Source organism: Babesia bigemina (assembly GCF_000981445.1).
Source record: "Babesia bigemina genome assembly Bbig001, chromosome : III".
Taxonomy (NCBI): domain Eukaryota; phylum Apicomplexa; class Aconoidasida; order Piroplasmida; family Babesiidae; genus Babesia; species Babesia bigemina.
In genome coordinates this window covers 658,131-678,305 of record NC_027218.1, presented here as the reverse complement: position 1 = coordinate 678,305, position 20,175 = coordinate 658,131, and the positions used below count along the sequence as shown (strand labels likewise).

The window sequence follows — 20,175 nt, the reverse complement described above, 5'->3', positions numbered from 1 at the left end:
GCAGTATCGCATTGACAACGTGGAATTATAATGTTTGGAGTGGCTTGCAATTCAACCAAATGGCTGGAAAATGATGAAATACACAACTCGCTATACGTTAGTGCAGCTATAATAAGCTTGACTAATGAAGGCAGCCCATCGCGGAGCTGAACCGGCAAAGCAGCTGCTGCATATCACCGTTCAATCCATCCCGAACTTCACAGCCGGAACTTCTACGACCGTAACCACGCCACTGCGCCGCATAGTTACGCATACTGACTGTCGTAGACACCGGCTGCAGCGTACGATGTGAGGCCTTCCGAAGTTGGGAAGCGCGCCCTGGACACCCGATCGTACACATTGACGATATCGCAGGCGGCGGCGCGGCGGTACACAGAAAAAGCTGACGGCAATATCCGCTTCCAGTATACGTAGGCACTGGTATGCGATTAGCCGCTACAGCCAGCGGGATCCGCTACTGTCAACTCGGCACGACTGCTGCGAAGACGCAACCCGTGTAACAGCGTATCGTATCCCAACCATGCTGAAAAGATATACCAAGGTGCTGCTGGCAACGTTCTCGTCGAACGGCTATGCCGCCAGTACCGCATCGCAACTCCTCTCTAAGGGGTCGTTACGCGATGTTGCGAAGCGCCACGTGGCGTCTGCAACACGGGCCGTAAGCAGCTTGAGTGTGGCTGCAGACGGGCTCATGGCGTCGCAATGGTCGTGCCAGCGCCGTCTGGGCACCGCGGCATCGCACGTGTTGGCATCCCGTGAGCGTTGCAGCCTCGGCCGTCTGCAACACGGCGACCTGGCGGGGCACACCTCTAACCCCAGTGGCAGGCGCTACTTCGCCGTGGGCACCTTCGTCAGGAACAAGGATCACCTGAACATCGGCACCATCGGGCACGTCGACCACGGGAAAACCACGCTCACGGCCGCCCTCACGAAGGTGTGCGCCATGGACGGGCACGGAGAGTACACGCCCTACGAGGCCATCGACCGCGCGCCGGAGGAACGGAAGCGTGGCATCACCATCAACTCGACGCATGTAGAATACGAAACCCAGAACAGGCACTACGGTCACGTGGACTGCCCCGGTCACGCCGACTACGTGAAGAACATGATCTCGGGCGCGGCACAGATGGACGGCGCCATCCTGGTCGTGTCGTGCGTGGATGGCCCGATGCCGCAAACCAAGGAGCACGTGCTGCTGGCCAAGCAGATCGGCGTGCCGCGGCTTGTGGTGTTCCTGAACAAGCTCGACATGCTGGAGGACGTGGAGCTGCTGGAGCTGGTCGAGTTGGAGATCAGGGAGCTCCTCAGCGAGTACGGATACGACGGCGACGCTACCCCAATCATCAAGGGAAGCGCCATGAAGGCGCTGAACAGCGCTGCGGAGGAGGACGTGAAGCCCATACGGGAGCTCCTGCACGCGTGCGATACGTACCTCCTGACTCCGGAGCGCAAGAGCGACCTGCCGCTGCTGGTCGCCGTGGACGACGTTCTGGCCATCCCCGGCAAGGGCACGGTCGTGACCGGCCGCGTGGAGCAGGGCAAGATCAGGTGTGGCGACGCCATCGAGGTCTGCGGTGGCCCCAAGTCTGGGAAGAAGACCGTCTGCATGGGCCTCGAAATGTTCCGCAAGAGCCTCAGCGAAGGTATCGCAGGTGACCAGATCGGTGTGCTGCTTAAGGGTGTGAAACGCGACGAGGTTGAGCGGGGTTTCGTGCTCATCCAGCCCGGCACGTACAAATGCCACAGCGAGTTCGACGCGGACCTCTACGTTCTGACCACCGAGGAGGGTGGCAGGAAGCACCCCTTCGTCTCCAACTACCGGCCGCAGGCGTTCATACGCACTGGGGACATCTGCTGCTCCGTCCACCTGCTCGGCGATTTGGAGATGGCGGCGCCTGGCGACAACGTCAGGTGCAACATCAAGCTGCTGCACCCGATGCCTGTCCACGATGGGTTGAGATTCGCGCTCAGAGAGGGCGGCAAAACCGTGGCGTCGGGGCTCATCACGAAAGTTTACTGACAGCGGCCAACTAATTTTTGTGAGCCACCTTTAGCGACCGGTGTGCGGCGGCCGTTGTGGCCACGGGGTATCCGCCACAAGAAATCACAATCCGCATTTCCACCGGATTTCGCAGACAGGGACCGCCTACGTAGCACTTGTAGACATCGCCGCGACGTACAAAATGCCAGCGGGAACACAGGTGAGCTCACTGTGACGGCGTGGATCGCGCCGAGCCCTCGATCGGCGTAACCACCGCAAATTAGCTGGCATCACTGACATTAATTTAGGGAGGCAAGAAAAAGCCGTTGAAGGCGCCCAAGAAGGTCGTGGTTGAGACCGAGGAGGACGTCGAGTTCAAGAAAAAACAAGCCGAAGAAAAGAAGTAGGTCATTCTTGCGAAACGTCATATGCGCGCCAGGCAACTTGAGGCTGCCCGCAAGGAGCTGCTACAGAAGCAGGCCGCCAAGAAGAAGTGATCGTCTGCGGAGCCTCGGCGAATCCTGCGACGGTTCCGCAGAGCACCGCCAAGCGACACGTGCTTAACCCACATATCGGCATGACACACCAACTCAACACGTGCTTCTACGTGACCCAGAAATGTTGCTGCTCAACGCCGGTCAGACGCTGGCGGTGTACGAAGTGACGACATCGCGGTCGGTACATACCGTTACGTGCGATTCGAATTGCCATATGGCAGTTAAACGCGTTTTGGCGGCTTTCTAGCGGCGCTTAGCGTAATGTGTAGCTAACCGTGAGGAAGGGCCGGAACACGGCACACCCGGCTGGGCGGGGTGGACAGATGCCAGAATAATGACTGTACAAACGTTTATTAATACACAAACAAACACATAGCGCCGTGCTTGCTGCACGGCCGTTACGGCGTCCGTATCTTTCTGCTATCGCGTTGAGGCCGTGCCGCCAGTGGGGACGCACGGATGGGGTCGCGCGGTCAACCGGATTCCAGCAGCCCCGAGGGAGCCTCAATCGTTACTATACACCAGGTAATTCGTTGCGAACATACCTGAACCGGCTGCGTCTGTCGAGCAGGTATCATAGGCTGCAGCGTTATTGGGTGAAAGGGAGCAGGTGAGCCACCACGCAACGCGGCTTGACGTAGACGCAGATTAAACGGTCAAAATGGCGGTCGGGAAGAACAAGAGAGTCAGCAAGGGAAAGAAGGGTGGAAAGAAGAAGGTCGTTGACCCTTTCTTGAAGAAAGAGTGGTACACCCTCAAGGCCCCCGTCATGTTCCACGTCAGGAACTTCGGCCAGACCCTCGTCACCAAGACCCAGGGTACAAGTAAGTCGCAGCGATATTTGTGCGTGTAATTGGCGGCCTGTGTGCTGCGAGGTCGCCGGGGCCGGGTTGGAACGCCAACCACACGGCGCCGGCGTGCCTGACTCCCAGTGTCGTTGCCCGTCGTAACCCAATTTAACAACCGTTATCACATTTCGCAGAGCTCGCCATCGATGGTTTGAAGGGACGTATCTTCGACGTTTCGCTCGCCGACCTCAACGCTGATGAGGACCAGGCTTACCGCAAGATCAAGCTCTGCTGTGAGGATGTACAGGGCAGGAACTGCCTCACCAACTTCCACGGCTCCAGCGTCACCCGCGACAAGCTGTGCTCCCTGATCAGGAAGAACTACTCCCTTATTGAGGCCTTCACCGACGTCAAGACCACTGACGGTTACACCCTCAGGATGTTCTGCATCGGCTACACCAAGAGGCGCCCCGGCCAGCTGAAGAGCACCTGCTACATCAGGACCTCTAAGACCAGGGTCATTAGACGCAAGATGGTCCAGGTCATGCAGCGTGAGGCCTCGACGACCTCTTTGAGGGAGGTGGTCAAGAAGATCATCCCGGAGTCCATTGGCAAGGAGATCGAGAAGGCCTGCAAGGGAGTGTTCCCGTTGCAGAACGTGCTTATCAGGAAGATCAAGGTGCTCAAGAAGCCCAAGTTCGACCTCACCAAGCTCATGGAGGTACACACCGACATCTCGGAGGACACTGGCCACGGCATGAAGGTCCAGGAGTCTGAGGATGCCGAAAACCTGCTCACCAAGGAGCTTAACGCCTCTGCAGCTTAAGCTGGTGGCGGAAGGTCTCGATCGGCTGGTGACGAACAGTCGTGCCGCAGCGCGACGGAGCGTCACTGATGAATTCCTTATATAATCTTTATGAGGCGTATGTCTGTTCGTTTATTCGTAGGTTCCCGTGGCGTGTTCTTTTCGCGCAGTAATCTGCCGCTGGGCTGCGGGGAATCTCGGGGTTCGCGCGGACACACCGAGGAGGTTGTGTAAGACTGCCCATGGGGAGGTAGCGCCCTTAGCAGCGCGAACTTCCAAATTACGGTCAACACGTACGTGACAATGAGGAAACACATTGGTAGATGGAACGGAAGCGTGTAGCCACGCCTACCCAGCGTTTCGCAACGCGACTTCGACGGACACATCGCGCGAGGCATAACCTCCCGGTAACTCCACCAAATGCTGACGGTGATACACCATGCGCGGACGGGGTGGATCTAGGGGCCGCGGCGGCATCAGGGGAAAGGCTGTGTCGTCTACCAGTCGAGGTTTCCCGCCGCCGCCAGCTCCGTATGGACACGCCAATGCCGGCAACCCGAAGCCTCCGCCAGTTCAGGCGCGGCAAGGCGGCCCGGCGTCAACCCAGCAGTCGTTCAGGCAACCTCCAGAGAGCTTGTCTGTGGCGGGATCCGGGAGTCTCAAACACACGTCGGCGGCAGTGCGTCCCATGTACGGCAATGACGTGGTGAGGACCATGCACGTGCCGGCGGGGAACCCCCAGCCGTACCAAAAGGCGGCGCCGTTCAAAGCCCAGATGCGGACTCACGGGTCGAAGAGGGCCGCGCCCTCGTACGAACAGGTGCCGCAGGAACACACGAACATGCATACTTTCAACGAGCTCATGAAAACGGGAGTTCTGCATCCGATGATGCTAGGGCAGTTCGTGCCCATGTTCTCGATGGGCGCGGCGCACCCGGTGCCGGAACCGGCTGCGGCGCCGCCGAGCTGGAAGCGCACGAGGTCGCCTCCTCCGAAGCGACCCGCGAAGGCTCACGTCGCGGAAGACGCGTACGTGCACAAGATGGCGACGTTGGAATACATGGTGGATGCAGCTGCGGTGCAGGCCAGGATGGACTTTATCATCCTGGCACTGTCCAAGCTGCATGACGCGATGAGCAGGATAAAGATCACGATCCCCAGCATATTCAGGATAAGGAACAACTTCAGGCTAAGGGCCGCAGAGGAAGAGATGATTGGATCCGTTGAGGAGGTTTACCGATTCGTGCTCATCACGCACCTCGCGAAGGCGCACAAGCTGCAGCCACCCTACGACTTCCAGAGAAGTGTGGAGGGCAAGATGCAGGCCAAGGAGCCGCTGTTGCAATTCGCGGGCGCGAAGTCTAATCTTGCGGTAATCAACGTGGATGAGCTGCAGAGTGTTATCAGCAACCAGCCGTTGCACTACAACCCGAATTGGTCCGTGTTGAGGTGGGACGAGGGCGAGGAAGCTAAAGGCATGAACCCGGCAGTCAGCAACCGGCCGTACTACGTCAGGGCGGTGCAGCGGCATGTACCCGAGTTAAAGGATGGCTTTAAGCACGCCGTGTTTCTCAGGGCCATCAATGTGCAGATGTTCGAGGAACACCTGGACGTGGTGCACCTGCTGTGTAACGTGGGCCCCTCCGCGAGAGAAGCGGTTCTTCGAGCGATGGGGTATTACGCGCTTAGCTGTGACGACGACGCTTTCATTACGCTGGCGTCGTCGATTCTGCCCGCTTTGGATTCGGATGCCCAGGTCCAATTCTACAGGCAAATCGCACAATTGATCGACCCGAGGACATACCGACTGGCCACCATATACGTGGAGCGGTACTTCGAGCGCATACTGCCCATGTGCCTCGCTGTTCCCGATACGCGGGCCTGGGCGTCGACCATCGTGCTCCTCATGAGATCTGTGGATCCCCTGAGGCTCGGAGTCAAAAGCTCGAACACCGCCATCACGCTGCTGCGGACCTTGAAGAGCTGGTGCAACGTTTTCGTCAAATGCGAGGACACGTGCGTCGAGGTGTTCAACAAGTGCATCCAGTTGGTGCTGCAGGCGGGAGATGATTCGAGGATCGTCATCAGGGGAGCTGCGGCCGACCTTGCCGTGCAGATCTGGCTGAATGCCAAGGGCAAGGCGGCGGTGCTGAACAAAATAGGGTACGATACCGTTCGGACCCTGGGTTGCATCTCAGGGGTGCAGGCGATCAAGTTCAACATATGGTCCGACCTGCTGACGCTGGAGGCGCCAGAGGGCGCTGCGAAGACTCAGCGGGTGCAGCCCCTCGACCTCATCCTCTCCAGGATGGACCAATACGACGCAGTGGAGCAGTCGCTGCACCACGAAGAGTCGGCGTTCGTCATATCCTTGCTCACGGCGGAGCCAAGCGTCCTTGGCTACCTGATAAACTGGTACTTGCTGCGGTACTGCAAAATCACCAAAACCGTGTTCGCTCTGGAGAAGATCGCCAGCGTTATCAGGTTTGCGCTTGTGGCGTACCCCAGGATAGCAAAGCTTGCGTTGCCGCACACGAGCCACAACGTGGGCACCTTCTGCTGCTGGATGCTCAACATGGCCACCAACTGCAGCGTCGGAAGCGGCTGCCTGGAGTTGGCCAACATCAAGATGGCGCTGTTCGTGGACTGGCTATTCTTCAACTACCAGTACAACGCGCGTATTATCCGGCTTTGCTTCGGGGCCGCGGGGACTGCGCAGTGCGACCAGGTGCTGAACAACATGCACCAGTGCCGCCGGCTGTTCGTCAAAGAGCTTGCGAAATGCGTCTTCATCACTAGGCGACCGGATAACACCGCCGTGGATGATAATGCGGCAAAGATCGACGTCCTGTTAGGAACGAACGAGGTGCTCACGTTCACGTACAACACTGCCGTCGACACCTTCCGGCGCCTGGTTGACTACCTCCTCAACGCCGTGTTGCACTACCACTCAGAGGTTGGGATTGTGGCCGTCAACGCCATGTCGGCCATTTTCATGGTGTCTGTGCTGGAAATGCCGAGGGCGCAGCACACGCTGGGGACGCTTCTGCGCGCACTCAAGAACACGATGCTGGGCAGGATGTGCTCGGTGCTAGACATCTCACTCGAGGGCATTACGGTGTACATCGCGGAAGTTGGTGACAGGGAGACGACACACGTCTTGCAGCTCAAGACCGCGCTGCAGCCGCTGCACGACAAATACACCATGGTGGTGGCGGTGAAGGAAAAACACAGAAACGCGTGCTACGATGAAACGCTAAAGGCGCTGATGCTACAGTGCTACGGAATGGTGCTGGAGTACATCATCAACGTGGACTCCCTCAACGCCATCTACCACGGCAACCACCTCACTGTCGACACGCTCCGGGCCAACCAGGAGCTCGAGCTGCTGGAGCAAACGCAGTGCCCGAAGCTGTACACAAACGTAGCCATCGTCAACACAGACTCCTCGCAAAGCGGGAATGGATCAGCCGTCGGACGCAATGTCAATTTACGCGGCGATGCGATAAGTGACATCAGCGACGGGGCGGATAGTGACTCCATAAGCGATATAAGCAGCGATGACGACGAGCCGCCGATAAGCGACAAATATAGCATCTCTGGCGCCAACAGGGAAAAGAACGGCGGCCTTCAAACTGCACGCCACCCCGATGGCTTGAGCACGACGAGTGAGGGAACGGCGTTGGAATGTGAGGAAAAGGCGGCGTGTGAGTTGAGCATGTCCCCTACCAAACTTAGGGAATTGGTACAGCAGTTTGTGCACGCGTCGATGGACAATCCGGCCAAGGATTTCGCAGCAGACCCACTCTACACGTATCTGAAGAACAGTCTGGTCGACAGCGGGGAACCTAACTACGCAATCACGCTGCTCAAAACAGGCGACTCATCCTACACTTTCAGGTTCGTCCAGAAGCTTCGAAATGCACCGGATAATTCAAAGGCGTACGCAGTGGCCCACGTAGTGGACGTTGTGGCGTCGTACCTGCTTGAGACCGCCCTGCAGTGCCTACAGGACGATGCGAGCTCCGGCGCGAGCTTTGATAGCATCCTGTTCAAAGAGTGGGTTGTTCATATATTCAACGCGTTCGTGCGCCTTTGCGTCGCTGTGTACACCGCTGGGTACGTGTCCATTGTGTGGGAGCTCCTGTACTATATCGCAGCCGTCACGACGGCAAAGCAACATACGGGGGGGCACGCTAGAATCGATGAGGCTAAAATCCAAAACCAGCCAACCGAAAAAGATATGCCTGCTCCGGCGCGCAAAAAACTTCTCATCGTGGCAACGCTGCTGTTCAACACGGTCGACTCCGTCACGCAGATCAAAAGTATCACGCAGGACTCCGTCATGATGGAGGCGTTGGAGCATGTGATCAAAAGGGTAGTAGGGCGCGTGGGCGCTGATTTGGCCACAATTGTGCAGAATCTCATGCCCATGAGGTTCACGCTGGAGACCGTGTTCAAAAGCAGCTTCAACCACTTCGGAAGGCTGCCTTCCATCATGGGCATGGTGCTCAGGATCGCGCCGGTGACCGCCATAACCTCTCTCATCGATATAAAGTCCGCCACCATGTTCAATGTGTTCAAAGAGGCCTATCTAAAAGGGTCGGAGGCAGGACCGTACGTGAGGGCGCTGTTCGCGTTGGGGAGCTCCAACCCGATGCAACGACGGCACAGCTTCATTGCCTGGCAAATCGTCTGCCGGATGTACGAAATGGCGTTCTGCACGAACAAGATGCGGCAGACGCTCAAACAAGAGCGGAACTTCCTCAAAGTCACTTCCACGCAAACTCTGCCAAAGAACATGGGTAAATTGCCTTTCATAACTGAGGCGGATGTTGGAGAGAATAAGATCGACAGAGACTCTATACTGTGTTATCTTGGCGTTTCTGGCAATAAGAGAGTTAACTTCATGTCATTCCAAAGGGGATACACATTTGCCAAGGAGCTGTTCGTGAACGAACACGTCCAACTGTTATCGCACTCCATGGTCGACGCGTTCAAGGCTGCGGATATCGCACAAATGCAAATCGCCCTTTTCTCGGCATTCCCCATCTTTGTACACTCCGTGCCCACGCAGGGCGTCATCCGGGACGTCATGCAAAGTCTAGCAACCATCTGGCCCAAGAAACGCGTCATCAAAAGCCAACATATGCAGTTTGTGTGTGATATGCTGCTCGCGCTGATCACTCACTGGCTGGCCCGATACCCGCATCTGCTTACGGTGTTCGACCACGGCCTGCCGAACATCCGAGACGCGCTGGACCAGCTGGCCATTAAGTACTCCGCGGGGCGAACGATGCAGTTCGCCTTCAACGGCACCACGCTTAAGGTACAACTGGAGCACGTGCTCGCACTCAGAAATGCTGTTTAATCGACCGCGCGAGGCGACAGTTGGCCGCAGCCGGTATGAAGAATGCTAGGGAGAAGACGCAGGCCGAAGCCTCGGCTCCAAGCACGCCTCAACTGAAGCGTTACACTCAGCTAGCGAATTAAGTGGTTACACGAGGCGCCCAAAGGCATCACAACACCGGGTGGCAGACAGTGGTCAGTGTTAAGCTATGAAACAATATTAAAACGACTTGCCGGCCGCAGTATCGGGGCACTCCAGAAAGTTAGCGGTCTCCTCGAGCCTCTTGGCTGCGAGCTTCAGCGTCTCAATCAGGCGCTGGCGTTTAAAATGCTCGGACCCGCGGCGTTCCCGCAGTGGCTCCAGCAGGTGAGGCTTGTGGGACAACGCCCTAGCAAGCTTACACCTCTCCTGGCAGAGCTTCTTGCACAGAAACTCGGCGCCGAGCAGGTCTTGGAACAGCCGCATGCGGGCCTTGCGCTGCTCCTTGATCCCGCTGAGGAACGTGGCTTTGCGACGCTCGAGAGCGGAACGAGCGACCTCGTTGCAACTCTTCACCTTGGCCAAGTCCTTGTCCAGTTTTGACTTGATCACCTGGATGTTGGACAACTCGCCACTCAGATAGCCCACTGTACTCTCTAAGCTACCCAGCAGCCGCTTCTGCGTGGCAAGCGACTCCTCAAGCGAGCTGCCGTCCGTCACCATAGATTTTCGAGCGCTCTGAAGGTCGGCGTTCGTGCGGTACAGGCTGTCCTCGTATGCGCTGACCTGGCTGTTCAGCTTGGCGATCTGGATGCTCGCGTCCGACTCGCACAACGCACTCAGGCGTTCCTGCACCTCAGTCAGACGTTGCAGCACTTCTGCTTTCAGCCTATGGACCGTGTCTGCGTCAAGGAACCCGTCGGCCACGTGCTCGGGCACAACGGCTTCTAGCGACCCGCGAAGCTTGGAACGGACACTTTCGTGGTTCACCGAATCTATCACATAGATAATGTCGCTGTATATGCCCTTGTCTAACACCGACGACAGCTCAGTCAGCTGCTGGATACAACCGCCCAGCTCCAGCTTCTCACGTTCAACGCGGGCCACTTCACCCTGCAGCTCCAGAATGCTGCTGTTGACAGCGCGAATCGATTCCATCAGCTGCTCGCTGCGGAGCGCGAGGCGACCCTGGTTGGCCAGCCCGTCGTCGCGCAGGCGGGGAATGTCGTCAATGCGCGCCTGGGTGGAGCGCATCTGCCGCCTGCAGACGTCGACCTTCAGCTGGGCACTGCGCAACATGCTGTGGATCCGAAGAAACGCCCCGTTCTTCTCTTCTATAGAAGCCGCCAAATCACGCTCCTCCTGCACGCCTAACGAATAAGCCTGATACACCTCCAAAAACTTCTCTTCCAGATCACTTAGGTCCGTGAGGGTATCCAAACCCAGCTCGTCCGTGCGACGCTGCAGGCACGCCACCATTGACCGGTATACATCCACACGGGAGGTGCAAGCCTGGTGGTACAGTAAAACGCGCTTCACACTGCGAAGCAGCAGCTGCTGCACTGAGCTGTATTGCACCAGCTCGCTAGCGTAGGAACAGAGCTCGAGAGCGTCCACAGTGCGGAAAAGGTCGCTCCCCTCGAAGGCAGGGCCGCTGGCGCCGTCGAAATAGAAGTTGTTGAATAGGTCACACTGGTCGCTGCCGCGTGCATCGAAACTCACGACTATGTCCGGGTTCTCCTTTTGCTCAACCACACGCCGGCAGTGCCAGAGGCTCCGCAGCAACTCCATGCACTCGCTGGTTGTCTCGTTGCCCGACGCGTTTATCCCATCCAATTCCGATACGCTGGCGTCTAAGGTTGACAACATTATGCGAAGCACCGATACCCGCCGCCTGAAGAACTCGTCATCGAGGCGCAGCAACACCCTATCTTCAAGATTTATGTGGTCCGCGCTGTCCAGGGTCAGACGCACCGACCCGCCAGCGAAGGTAACAACGTTGCGATAGTAGGCCCGAGCGGACTGGGGGTCAAAATCAACGGCGAAGTAGTCACCATCCTCCTTCGGCACACAGCTAAACGGCAGGAGAAGCAGGCAAAACGCCGTCGACTGGCAAAGCCGCTGGGAGTAATCACTGTCGCCCGAATCCACCAAGTGTGTCATACCATCGGCTGGGGGGTGCCCAATGATGCTGTAAAGGGTGTCCGAAATGTCGGCGGTAAGGGCGCCGTACTTCAGCGAATACAGCGACGCGAACTTCTCGCCAAAGGTCATATCCTTGTTCGCCCTCAAGTCGCCGCGATAGTCGGGGTCATCTTCGCCGAATAGGGCGTGCGATAGCCGGAACACGTTCTCGCCGTAGTCGACGTCGCATAGCTGGGACAACGAGGCTGTCTGTTGCGAGGGCTCGAACCCGAACGTCAAATGCTGCAGCAGCACGGAAACCAAAAAAAGACGAGTGCCGGAACACAGCGACAAGTCGCCCAGCAAAGCGGCGAACAGTTTGACGGAATGGTGAGCGAATATCTGCTGGCAGACGAAGGCGTCCAGGCCGTGCGAGCTGGGCAACAGGTTTAGCACGTATACCGTGGCACGCGGCTTCTCATCGTCACGGAACCAGCCTCCCGATATCAAAGACACCAGCAACAAACCGCACATTACCCTAAGCGTTGTTTCCGTGGAACCGTAGAGCTTTTTCAGCAACAACCCCAGAGCATCGCGATCCACAGAGTGATTCACATGGTCGTCACACATGCCGATCCATAACAGCCAAAGCGCGATGCAGCGGGTCACGCCATGATCGCTGCGGTCAACCAAATCGATCAGCTTCTCGATCGAGCTGTTGTCCAAAAATTTGATGGCAGCTTCCGGCAGGAGGTTAACGGAGTTCACCACGAAGTAAGAGACGATATTCCAAACGGTGGCGATGGCGCCCTGGTCTGAAGCCAGCAGGCGAATTCCAAGTGGGTTGCGGAAGCGGTCGATCGGCAAGTCGAGGTCAACCATCTTATTGCTAACCAATAAGCGGGACACTGCCTTGGTCACGTGAGCAATGGTCTCCACCTTCAAAACGCTGTAGCGGAAGATATCCTCGCGCTGGAGCATCCAGAGCAATATGCCGCACACCTCACAGACCGCCTTTGCGTCGTTAGATGCCAGGCACTCAAGCAGTGACGCCACCACCGACGGGTGGGAGAGCCGGTAGTCAGCAGGGATGTCGTCCATATATGCGTCATCATCAGCGGCGGCTGAGAAGTGTTTGAAGCAGGTGTGGTAGGCCGGCACTACCCGTTTGAGGAACGCAACGCGTTCTGCGGAGGACATCATTATATACCTAAACAGGAGTGTCAGTGCCGTTAGTTTTTTCTCCCTAGTCCTCGCCGTTACCAGATTAAGGTACAAAAGAGACTCCTTGTCGCAACCGAGATACATGTACAGCAAGGACAGCTGCACATAACTGGGGTAACGCAGCTGCTGCGAGAAATATATCTTCAGCCCCTGGTACCGCTGCGAGAGAAAGCGGGCCTCCGTGTTGCCCCAAAACCGCTTCTCTGGGAGTGAAACTGGCGGCGTGTAACCAGCTTCGCGCAACTTGCAGTCGTAGTAACACATGCTGGAATAACGGCGTGTCACCACCCTCTCGACCCCAAAGTCGTTGAAGTGCAGCGAGTAGAGCACGTAACTACCGTAGCATTGCGCTTGCGTGAAGTAGTCGGTGATACGCAGATCCATATGCGATACAAATCGCCTCAGGGTCGAGGGGGCATCCACGTTCACATCGTTAGACGCAAACGCCCCAAAGCAATGATCTCGGTCGATCGTAACTTCCTGACCTCCGGCAACGGAATCCTCAACTGGAACTGCCGTATCCAGACTGCGTTCAGTGTTCTCTTCTACATAGCTCTCATTATCAGCACCCGCGGAGCTTTTATTGGCGCCCATCACGCAAGTTCTCGCATCGCTGCCAAAGCAGCGAGCGTTGGACGCCTTTATAGTACATTCAGCCTTGCCTATGTTCAAATTCAAACTGTAAAGATCATCCGCAACCGCCTTTTGTTGTAGCGATTCTTTTAGACGGTGCGGAAAACAAATTGCATCACGTGTTTTATCGAAGGCCCGGGGGGGCGGACTCCGCATTCCTGCCGTCGACTCGGCAGCGGGAAACATGTCAGAATCACTATCCATTGTTACAAACCCCTCCTGGTCCGTTTGGGACGTGCCTGGTGACGACATTTGAGCAACCCTGCTATCAATGCCAATACTCCTCTAGTTTACATGTAGCACATCCGTCGATGCTCGGAAATCTGAGGCAGCGTAACACAGTCATGCCTCGCCGTGTGTCCGGAGCCTACGAGTATATTAACCGTACACTTATAACCGAGTGGCTTGATATGTGTCCATACGCCTCCGTGACTATGCGCAGAGACACATCTCAGATAATTAAAATTAAACCTTACACATCACATTATACATATACTACTCGTTACTAATAAATAAAACAAAAGGGCAGGAACAATGCAAAACGGCAAATGGGTTCGCAGCGTCGACACCTGACTACGGATACCGCTATGTGCTTCTACTCATCGACGAGAGCTTGTACGCCATTATATTTGCATTAACAAATAACAGTGTGCGCCCTCAAGTGTTATATGTGTAGATAGCGGAAGTTCGTATCGGACGGATTCCCGATCAATTCTGCCATGTCGCAGTCCTTTGAGGACTTTAGGCCACGGAAACCGTACACATGATTGATATCAAGTACAGGCGTGATATTATTAATGATTACAGCTTGCTAGGCAATTTGATATGTCGCAAACTGGCTCTGGAACTATAGAAGACACGTGAAGAGAGATACACAGTTGATGCCGTTTAACTTGCCCAGCCACCAAGCAGAAACGCAGCAATCTAACCTTTATACTTACAATGATTCACATGTTGTAATGCAATAACAATGTAACGCCGACACCTCACAAGGTGACGCCGCAAACCCAAAGCCCCAGTCGCACGGCATATATCTCTACAATAAATGCAAAACGTCCACAAATATCCATCACTGTAACTTCACAGGAGAACTAGTCTCATAACCGACAATAAACGCGGCAGTCAACGAGTAATTGAAAACAATTAGACAACATAAGCGGCTACAAGGACACAGCCAAAATGGAGAAGATCCGAATCAACGCCTGCACAACTAACATGAACAAGTTCAAGGAGCTCTCCGCTATACTAGGAGACCAATTCGAACTCGTGCAGCGCCCAATCGAACGTAAGAGCAACACGCATGACGATTGCATGATTGGCGCAGTGACGGAAACCCAAGGGAAGCCACGTGAAATAGTCGAACGGAAGGCAAAGGAGGCGTACGCCATGTTGAACGAACCGTTGTTCGTGGAAGACGTGTCATTGTTCTTTAACGCATTCAACGGACTCCCAGGACCCTATGTGTAGGTTCAGAGAGAAACGAGCTCACCGTGCGCAGAAAGGACTTTCTGACATCGATGGGACCCCAAGGGATGTACCGTATGCTCGCGGATTTCGAAGTAAGCGACCGCGCCGCCACCGGCTCACAACTGATGCAGGACAAGTCCGCCACTGCACTGTGCAGCATATGCTTCATAGACGGAAATACGCTGGAAACATTCGAGGGAAGGGCCGAGGTACGTTCACCTAACGTGCAGCAAGCCGGCATACAATCACACAGGGAACGATAGTAGAACCGAGGGGCTCCAGCAGGTTTGGATGGTACGCTAAGAATACAACACCAGCAATTAATGGCCTTCATGGCATCACCTGCCAATCAAATACTAATCGGTGTGCAGGGATGGCATTTTCGAGCACAAACAAATGGGCAAGACGTACGCAGAGATGACGGTAGAGGAGAAAAACAGCATCTCAAACCGGTCCAAGGCAGCCAACAAATTGAAGGTAACACTCCCTTAACGTATTGCCACATGTTACAGGAATTCCTAGTGAAATACTACACGAAGGTATAAAATGTAGTGACGAGGTGAAGTCGCAGCGGAAGGCCAGTGGCAAGCTGTGTGGTCACTCACCCCTATATACAATGTTAAGCATAAACGCATAACCGGTTTAATTATAGTAACACAATAGAGCGGTATATGGCCGGTCGAGATGGCACTTATAGACATCGGAGGCGATGGGTGACAAGCTCTGCAAAACGGCGGCGGCAGCGGTTGTGGTAAGATACGCCTAATGTGTACACACCGGTGACTAGAATCGCGCTGTGAGGGAGCTGCCGTGGAGATCCAGGTTCGACATACTCAAGGAGCGCGTCAAACCGAGGTATATGGCCGAGTGCCCGGGCACGCCGAGGCGAGAGTACCAGGAAAACGTAGTCAACGGCATACGAATCGCACCTACATTCAATCCTTATGTCGAATTGAACAAGGAAAAGCGCTACAGACTTGATAACTGGCCTTCCCGGTGAGTGCAAACACAAGTAATCGAAAGCATTGGCCCACGCTGTGGACGATGTGCATATCACAACCTATCAAATTTACACGAGAAACGTGCCTAACTGTACTGCAGAAACTGGGACGACTGGAACCCCCAATCGTGCTACGTACGCGGTGGAAGACGCCGGCACGCTGTGCCCAAGGCGTTCCTGCCAATCAAGGATGAGCTGGGCGAAGCACATCCGCCAAAAATATCCGCCAGGTATCGAGCGGACATAGAGAAGCAGTACTACATGAATGGTAAGCCATACCGGTAGGATTATCACAGCGCATCAGGGCTGCCGTGGGTCTGGAACACCGACTACTACCTAGGGAAGGTCCACTACCACGACAGGGACGTACTGCACCCGAAGGTCTGGTACAGACATGCCTTCAAGAAGCAGCGCATGGAGATGGAGCTCAAGAGACTCGACAAACACATGGAAGAGTACAGGGAGCAAAATCGCCTGAAGAAGAGGCATGCCTACTTCGACAAAGCCATCGCAGCCATTGCCGGCGAAGAGCTGGCATCCAAATACATCAGGCAGCGGAAAATAGCCAAAGTAGCTTAACACAAACACATGTCCCGCTGGCATAATATAATAAACAGATGACCCGCGACGCGCAGACATTCTACACATTGCGACTTGTCGGGGCCGAGTTGTTGGACCAACCAGCGCCGTAGAACCTCGGCACCCTCCATACACAACGTGTGAAATATTATACGCGGCTGCGGTAAACGTAACCGAGGGCACATTGCGCGCTCGCAGTAGGGGCGGCAACTAGACGCTCTCAACAGAATCTCAGAGATGGGTCATGAGGAGCAGGCTCCGCTGTATATTTCCGCAAATATACCGTATACCAGCTGATTGCGCCGAGAAGTCCATATTCAAAGTCAGCTTGCAGCAGCCAACGGGCGACCTATTGAGGCAGGTTGCAGACTCACAGATACACTACCTATCTCCCTTCGACTCCGCGGCAATATTGGAAAGGATTGTGGAAAAGTCGGGTCAGAAAGGCATATCGGAGATACGAAGAAGTCCTTTCTACCGTCCAGTTGTTTCAAAAATCACTTCGAGCGTGCAGAGGTACCGGACGGAGCTTCTATTCTACTTCCTCGTCAAATTTTATAAATTACACGACGTCAGCGCCATCAAGAGCATAACGGGCACGTTCGTGGAGTCTGAGGCTGCGAAAACACAGAACCTGAACCAACTCGTCGAATTACTCTACTACGCGGCACACCATATACCTAAAGAGCTGCAAGCCGCGGGAAAGGATAAGGAAAACGAGCAGGTGTCGGGCGATCGATTGGAAACCGTTGAATCTCACGTCACTGTATTCTGTGAATCCATACAGCAACTGCAAAGTGAGCTCATCCCAAAGGTGGAGCAACTCCATGATGGAACTCTGATATACAAGCTCATCACAACGATCACCAGACTCCCGAAAACACGGCACACGCACACATTGACAGAGTTGTTGCTGGATAAGGGTGAGTTTTTACCTGGGTTTGCGTTGTAGCACACCCAAATCTGCAACGTGATACAACTATGGCAAAGCGTTTAGAGATGATCGGTGGAATTATGTGATGTTAGGTTTACCTGTAGTGTAATTATATGCGCACTTTTTTGACAACACAATGATGTTTAGTTTGTAAGATATGTGCATGTTGGGACTGCCGTCCCGGAACCAACCTTTGAACCTTGCTTAAACATATGCAGTAAAACTCCAAATCGAGAGGGGTGGCTGGAATCACCAGCAATTGGTCAAAGCGGCGAGGTCGATACTGCAGCTATGGCCTTTTGATCGTGACATACTCCAGAAGGTCATACGCGCCCTGGAGCTCAACGAGGACAGTCTCAGCACTTCAGACATACGTACCACACTCCAGTTGTTAGACAGCATAGGCGCTCAGTAAGTTCTGAATTGCTGCCGTATATGGCAAACTCAGGTCTACGGGTCTCTACGTCTCACTCCAGGACAAACTGAAACTTTCCAGACATCTTCAAGGTAGGGCCTACCCAACACTATTTCAGAAGTTACAGCCAACCGTATAAAATGGAGTCGTTCAGAACAACAATAATACCAACCGAAGCTATCATGGCGCTCTCTAAAACGCACCCGCTCTTTCAAAGCGACAAGGTCACTCTGAGCGAGGAGGCTGCCGCACTCATTGCCAACACCGTCGAGTTCAGACTCAAGCAAATCATTCAGATGGCCCATAGGTTCATGAGCAAGAGTTGCAGATATGTCGATAAGCATCCGACGCTCATGCCGAACGATGTTAGAGACGCGCTCAGAACGCTTCGGATGGAAAACCTAGACGGTTACACAAACTGCTACGACTATCGCTATGTCATATCGTCGAAGCTTTACAAGGGTAATAGGGTGGTCAAGCGGCAGTCCACACTCAAAAACGCCGTGGATGAGCGATGCTGGGGAAGGCAGAAACTTAGCGATATCGTATCACGCGACATGCAAAAGGCCATACCGGCGCAGCCTGGGCTAACTGTGCATTGGATGATCGTTAACGGCATCGTACCAGCACTGGCGAGCAACATGGCGCAATGCGTGACTGACGAGTTTAACCAGGAGGCCAAGCGGCAAATGTTGCAGCTGTCGCTAGACCATGTAAATTTTCTGAACTCGGAGGATGCTACCAAGCAGCTCGATGACGTCGAAAAACTGGCTTCCAAGATCAAACTGCCCACCATCCGCACGTCGTGTCGAAGCGACGATACAGTTGAGAAGGCGATTGTCGACTCACTGCAGCGCCACCTGGGGAATTCCATCGAAAAGTAAGTTCGGGGTTTTTACTTAGGCATAATTGTGCATTTGATTGGTACTTTCCGTGTGTAAATGCGAGCAACTCATGTTTACAGTAGGCCTGTGGACAAGAGCGCGGATGACAAGGCAATAAGACTCCAAAACATTACAATACCGAAGGTAGAACACATCCTCACAAAGGAACAAAGGTTCTTCCTCAAAGAAATCAAAAACACCATCAAAAGGGCATCCAACACAATGGACCACCAGGTTCAACTCCAGTTGCGAAAGGTCCTCTCTATTCTGAAGAATTCCCCCGCACTAGATCACCTCCTGCCGGAGCTTTCTCTATTCTTTGTCTCAGAATTGGAGCGTGATAACACAAGTATAGAGGCGATACTGATGTTCGCCGAGGCAATCGCAGCCAACGAGAAGCTACAGATACATTTCCACGTGCATCAGCTGGTCGTGCCGCTTCTTACTGTCATTTTGAAGCAGGACGATGAGCGCGACCTACAATCCGTACATCGCAACCTGTGCATCAGGAGATTGGCTGCAAAGGTATTTACACGTCATCAAACCGTAATTGCCGCGCAGGCACTAGGCAATATTGCCACCAACCTCAGGGACGCCAAATCAGGTCTAGAGGGAATCGACAACTACCTCATGAACATATACAAGCGCGCCGTAGTCGATGAAAATTGCACACTCCCCGTTCTGTACGGCGCATTCTGCGGCATATCGCAACTACCGCTGGCAGCCAAGCGCATTGTTTTCTTCCCCATAGTGCCCCTGATCATGCCGGTGCTTTACAAAAAACACCTCAGGGCGCACGACAAGCACGCCAAGACGGCATCTAAAGTTGAAGAGTTCGCCTTCATCACGTGCCAGGAGATTGTGCACCTCTCCATGATAATGCTATACGAGTCCTGCTTCGAGGATATTCTGGAGTGCATTCACGACACGGGAATCTTCGCCATATCGCACGAAGCGCAAATCATGATCCGCGACACGCTGGAAGGGTGCGCGGAAGAATCCGTCAACCCAGAAATCTTCTTGCCTATATACTGCGCAATCCTCACAAGGTGCGCCGAGGTACTCACGCCAAAGAAGGACAAGGAGTCGAAAAAAGAGGCTAACTCCGGCTTGCCCGAAATCGAAAACGCAGAATTGTACTACATGATGTACCTGAAAGAAAAGGTTGCCGAGGGACAAGATAGAACAGCGCAAATCACAAAGCAGTCCAAGACGGTTGCGCGCAACGTCGCAAAACATTCGCCACTGGACTGGTACATAGCGCAACCAACGCACGCGCTAACGCTTAGCATATAAGCGGACTTGCAGTAATGTTGTGTCTCTGTTATTATCAAAAAAGGCACTGCGGTGTCGGCGGTGAAACTGCACGGACATTGCTCGCACTAGCGTCCATAAGGCCCCAGATGAGCAATGTTATTAGAAAATACGTGAGCACTACACGAACACTATCTGCGCAACTCGACTGTCTAACATTACTTGTGCCCACGATTTGGGGCAATGTTACAACATGCGATA

At 54.5% G+C, this 20,175-nt stretch overlaps 8 protein-coding genes across 8 annotated transcripts; 7 read left to right on the top strand and 1 right to left on the bottom strand.

The window, feature by feature from the left end:
* Positions 1-520: 520 nt before the first annotated feature.
* Positions 521-2,020, top strand: BBBOND_0302820 (translation elongation factor Tu, putative; the record flags this gene model as incomplete). Its single annotated transcript, XM_012913110.1, has 1 exon — positions 521-2,020. The coding sequence occupies one exon, from the start codon at positions 521-523 to the stop codon at positions 2,018-2,020; it is 1,500 nt and encodes a 499-aa protein (XP_012768564.1).
* A 163-nt stretch (positions 2,021-2,183) lies between these two features.
* BBBOND_0302810 (hypothetical protein) lies at positions 2,184-2,478 on the top strand (the record flags this gene model as incomplete). The annotated part of the gene is made up of 3 exons (XM_012913109.1): positions 2,184-2,201; positions 2,290-2,384; positions 2,421-2,478. 3 exons carry the CDS (start codon positions 2,184-2,186, stop codon positions 2,476-2,478), a joined length of 171 nt encoding a protein of 56 aa, XP_012768563.1.
* A 661-nt stretch (positions 2,479-3,139) lies between these two features.
* BBBOND_0302800 (40S ribosomal protein S3Ae, putative) lies at positions 3,140-4,092 on the top strand (the record flags this gene model as incomplete). The annotated part of the gene is made up of 2 exons (XM_012913108.1): positions 3,140-3,302; positions 3,461-4,092. 2 exons carry the CDS (start codon positions 3,140-3,142, stop codon positions 4,090-4,092), a joined length of 795 nt encoding a protein of 264 aa, XP_012768562.1.
* A 418-nt stretch (positions 4,093-4,510) lies between these two features.
* Positions 4,511-9,442, top strand: BBBOND_0302790 (hypothetical protein, conserved; the record flags this gene model as incomplete). The annotated part of the gene is made up of 1 exon (XM_012913107.1): positions 4,511-9,442. One exon carries the CDS (start codon positions 4,511-4,513, stop codon positions 9,440-9,442), a length of 4,932 nt encoding a protein of 1,643 aa, XP_012768561.1.
* Positions 9,443-9,640: 198 nt separating this feature from the next.
* BBBOND_0302780 (hypothetical protein, conserved) lies at positions 9,641-13,633 on the bottom strand (the record flags this gene model as incomplete). Its single annotated transcript, XM_012913106.1, has 1 exon — positions 9,641-13,633. One exon carries the CDS (start codon positions 13,631-13,633, stop codon positions 9,641-9,643), a length of 3,993 nt encoding a protein of 1,330 aa, XP_012768560.1.
* A 927-nt stretch (positions 13,634-14,560) lies between these two features.
* Positions 14,561-15,393, top strand: BBBOND_0302770 (Ham1 family protein, putative; the record flags this gene model as incomplete). The annotated part of the gene is made up of 3 exons (XM_012913105.1): positions 14,561-14,844; positions 14,880-15,057; positions 15,115-15,393. The coding sequence occupies 3 exons, from the start codon at positions 14,561-14,563 to the stop codon at positions 15,391-15,393; spliced, it is 741 nt and encodes a 246-aa protein (XP_012768559.1).
* A 164-nt stretch (positions 15,394-15,557) lies between these two features.
* Positions 15,558-16,427, top strand: BBBOND_0302760 (hypothetical protein, conserved; the record flags this gene model as incomplete). The annotated part of the gene is made up of 4 exons (XM_012913104.1): positions 15,558-15,599; positions 15,636-15,844; positions 15,950-16,116; positions 16,153-16,427. 4 exons carry the CDS (start codon positions 15,558-15,560, stop codon positions 16,425-16,427), a joined length of 693 nt encoding a protein of 230 aa, XP_012768558.1.
* A 244-nt stretch (positions 16,428-16,671) lies between these two features.
* Positions 16,672-19,956, top strand: BBBOND_0302750 (hypothetical protein, conserved; the record flags this gene model as incomplete). Its single annotated transcript, XM_012913103.1, has 5 exons — positions 16,672-17,350; positions 17,580-17,772; positions 17,895-18,656; positions 18,741-19,185; positions 19,222-19,956. 5 exons carry the CDS (start codon positions 16,672-16,674, stop codon positions 19,954-19,956), a joined length of 2,814 nt encoding a protein of 937 aa, XP_012768557.1.
* Between the last annotated feature and the right edge of the window lie 219 nt (positions 19,957-20,175).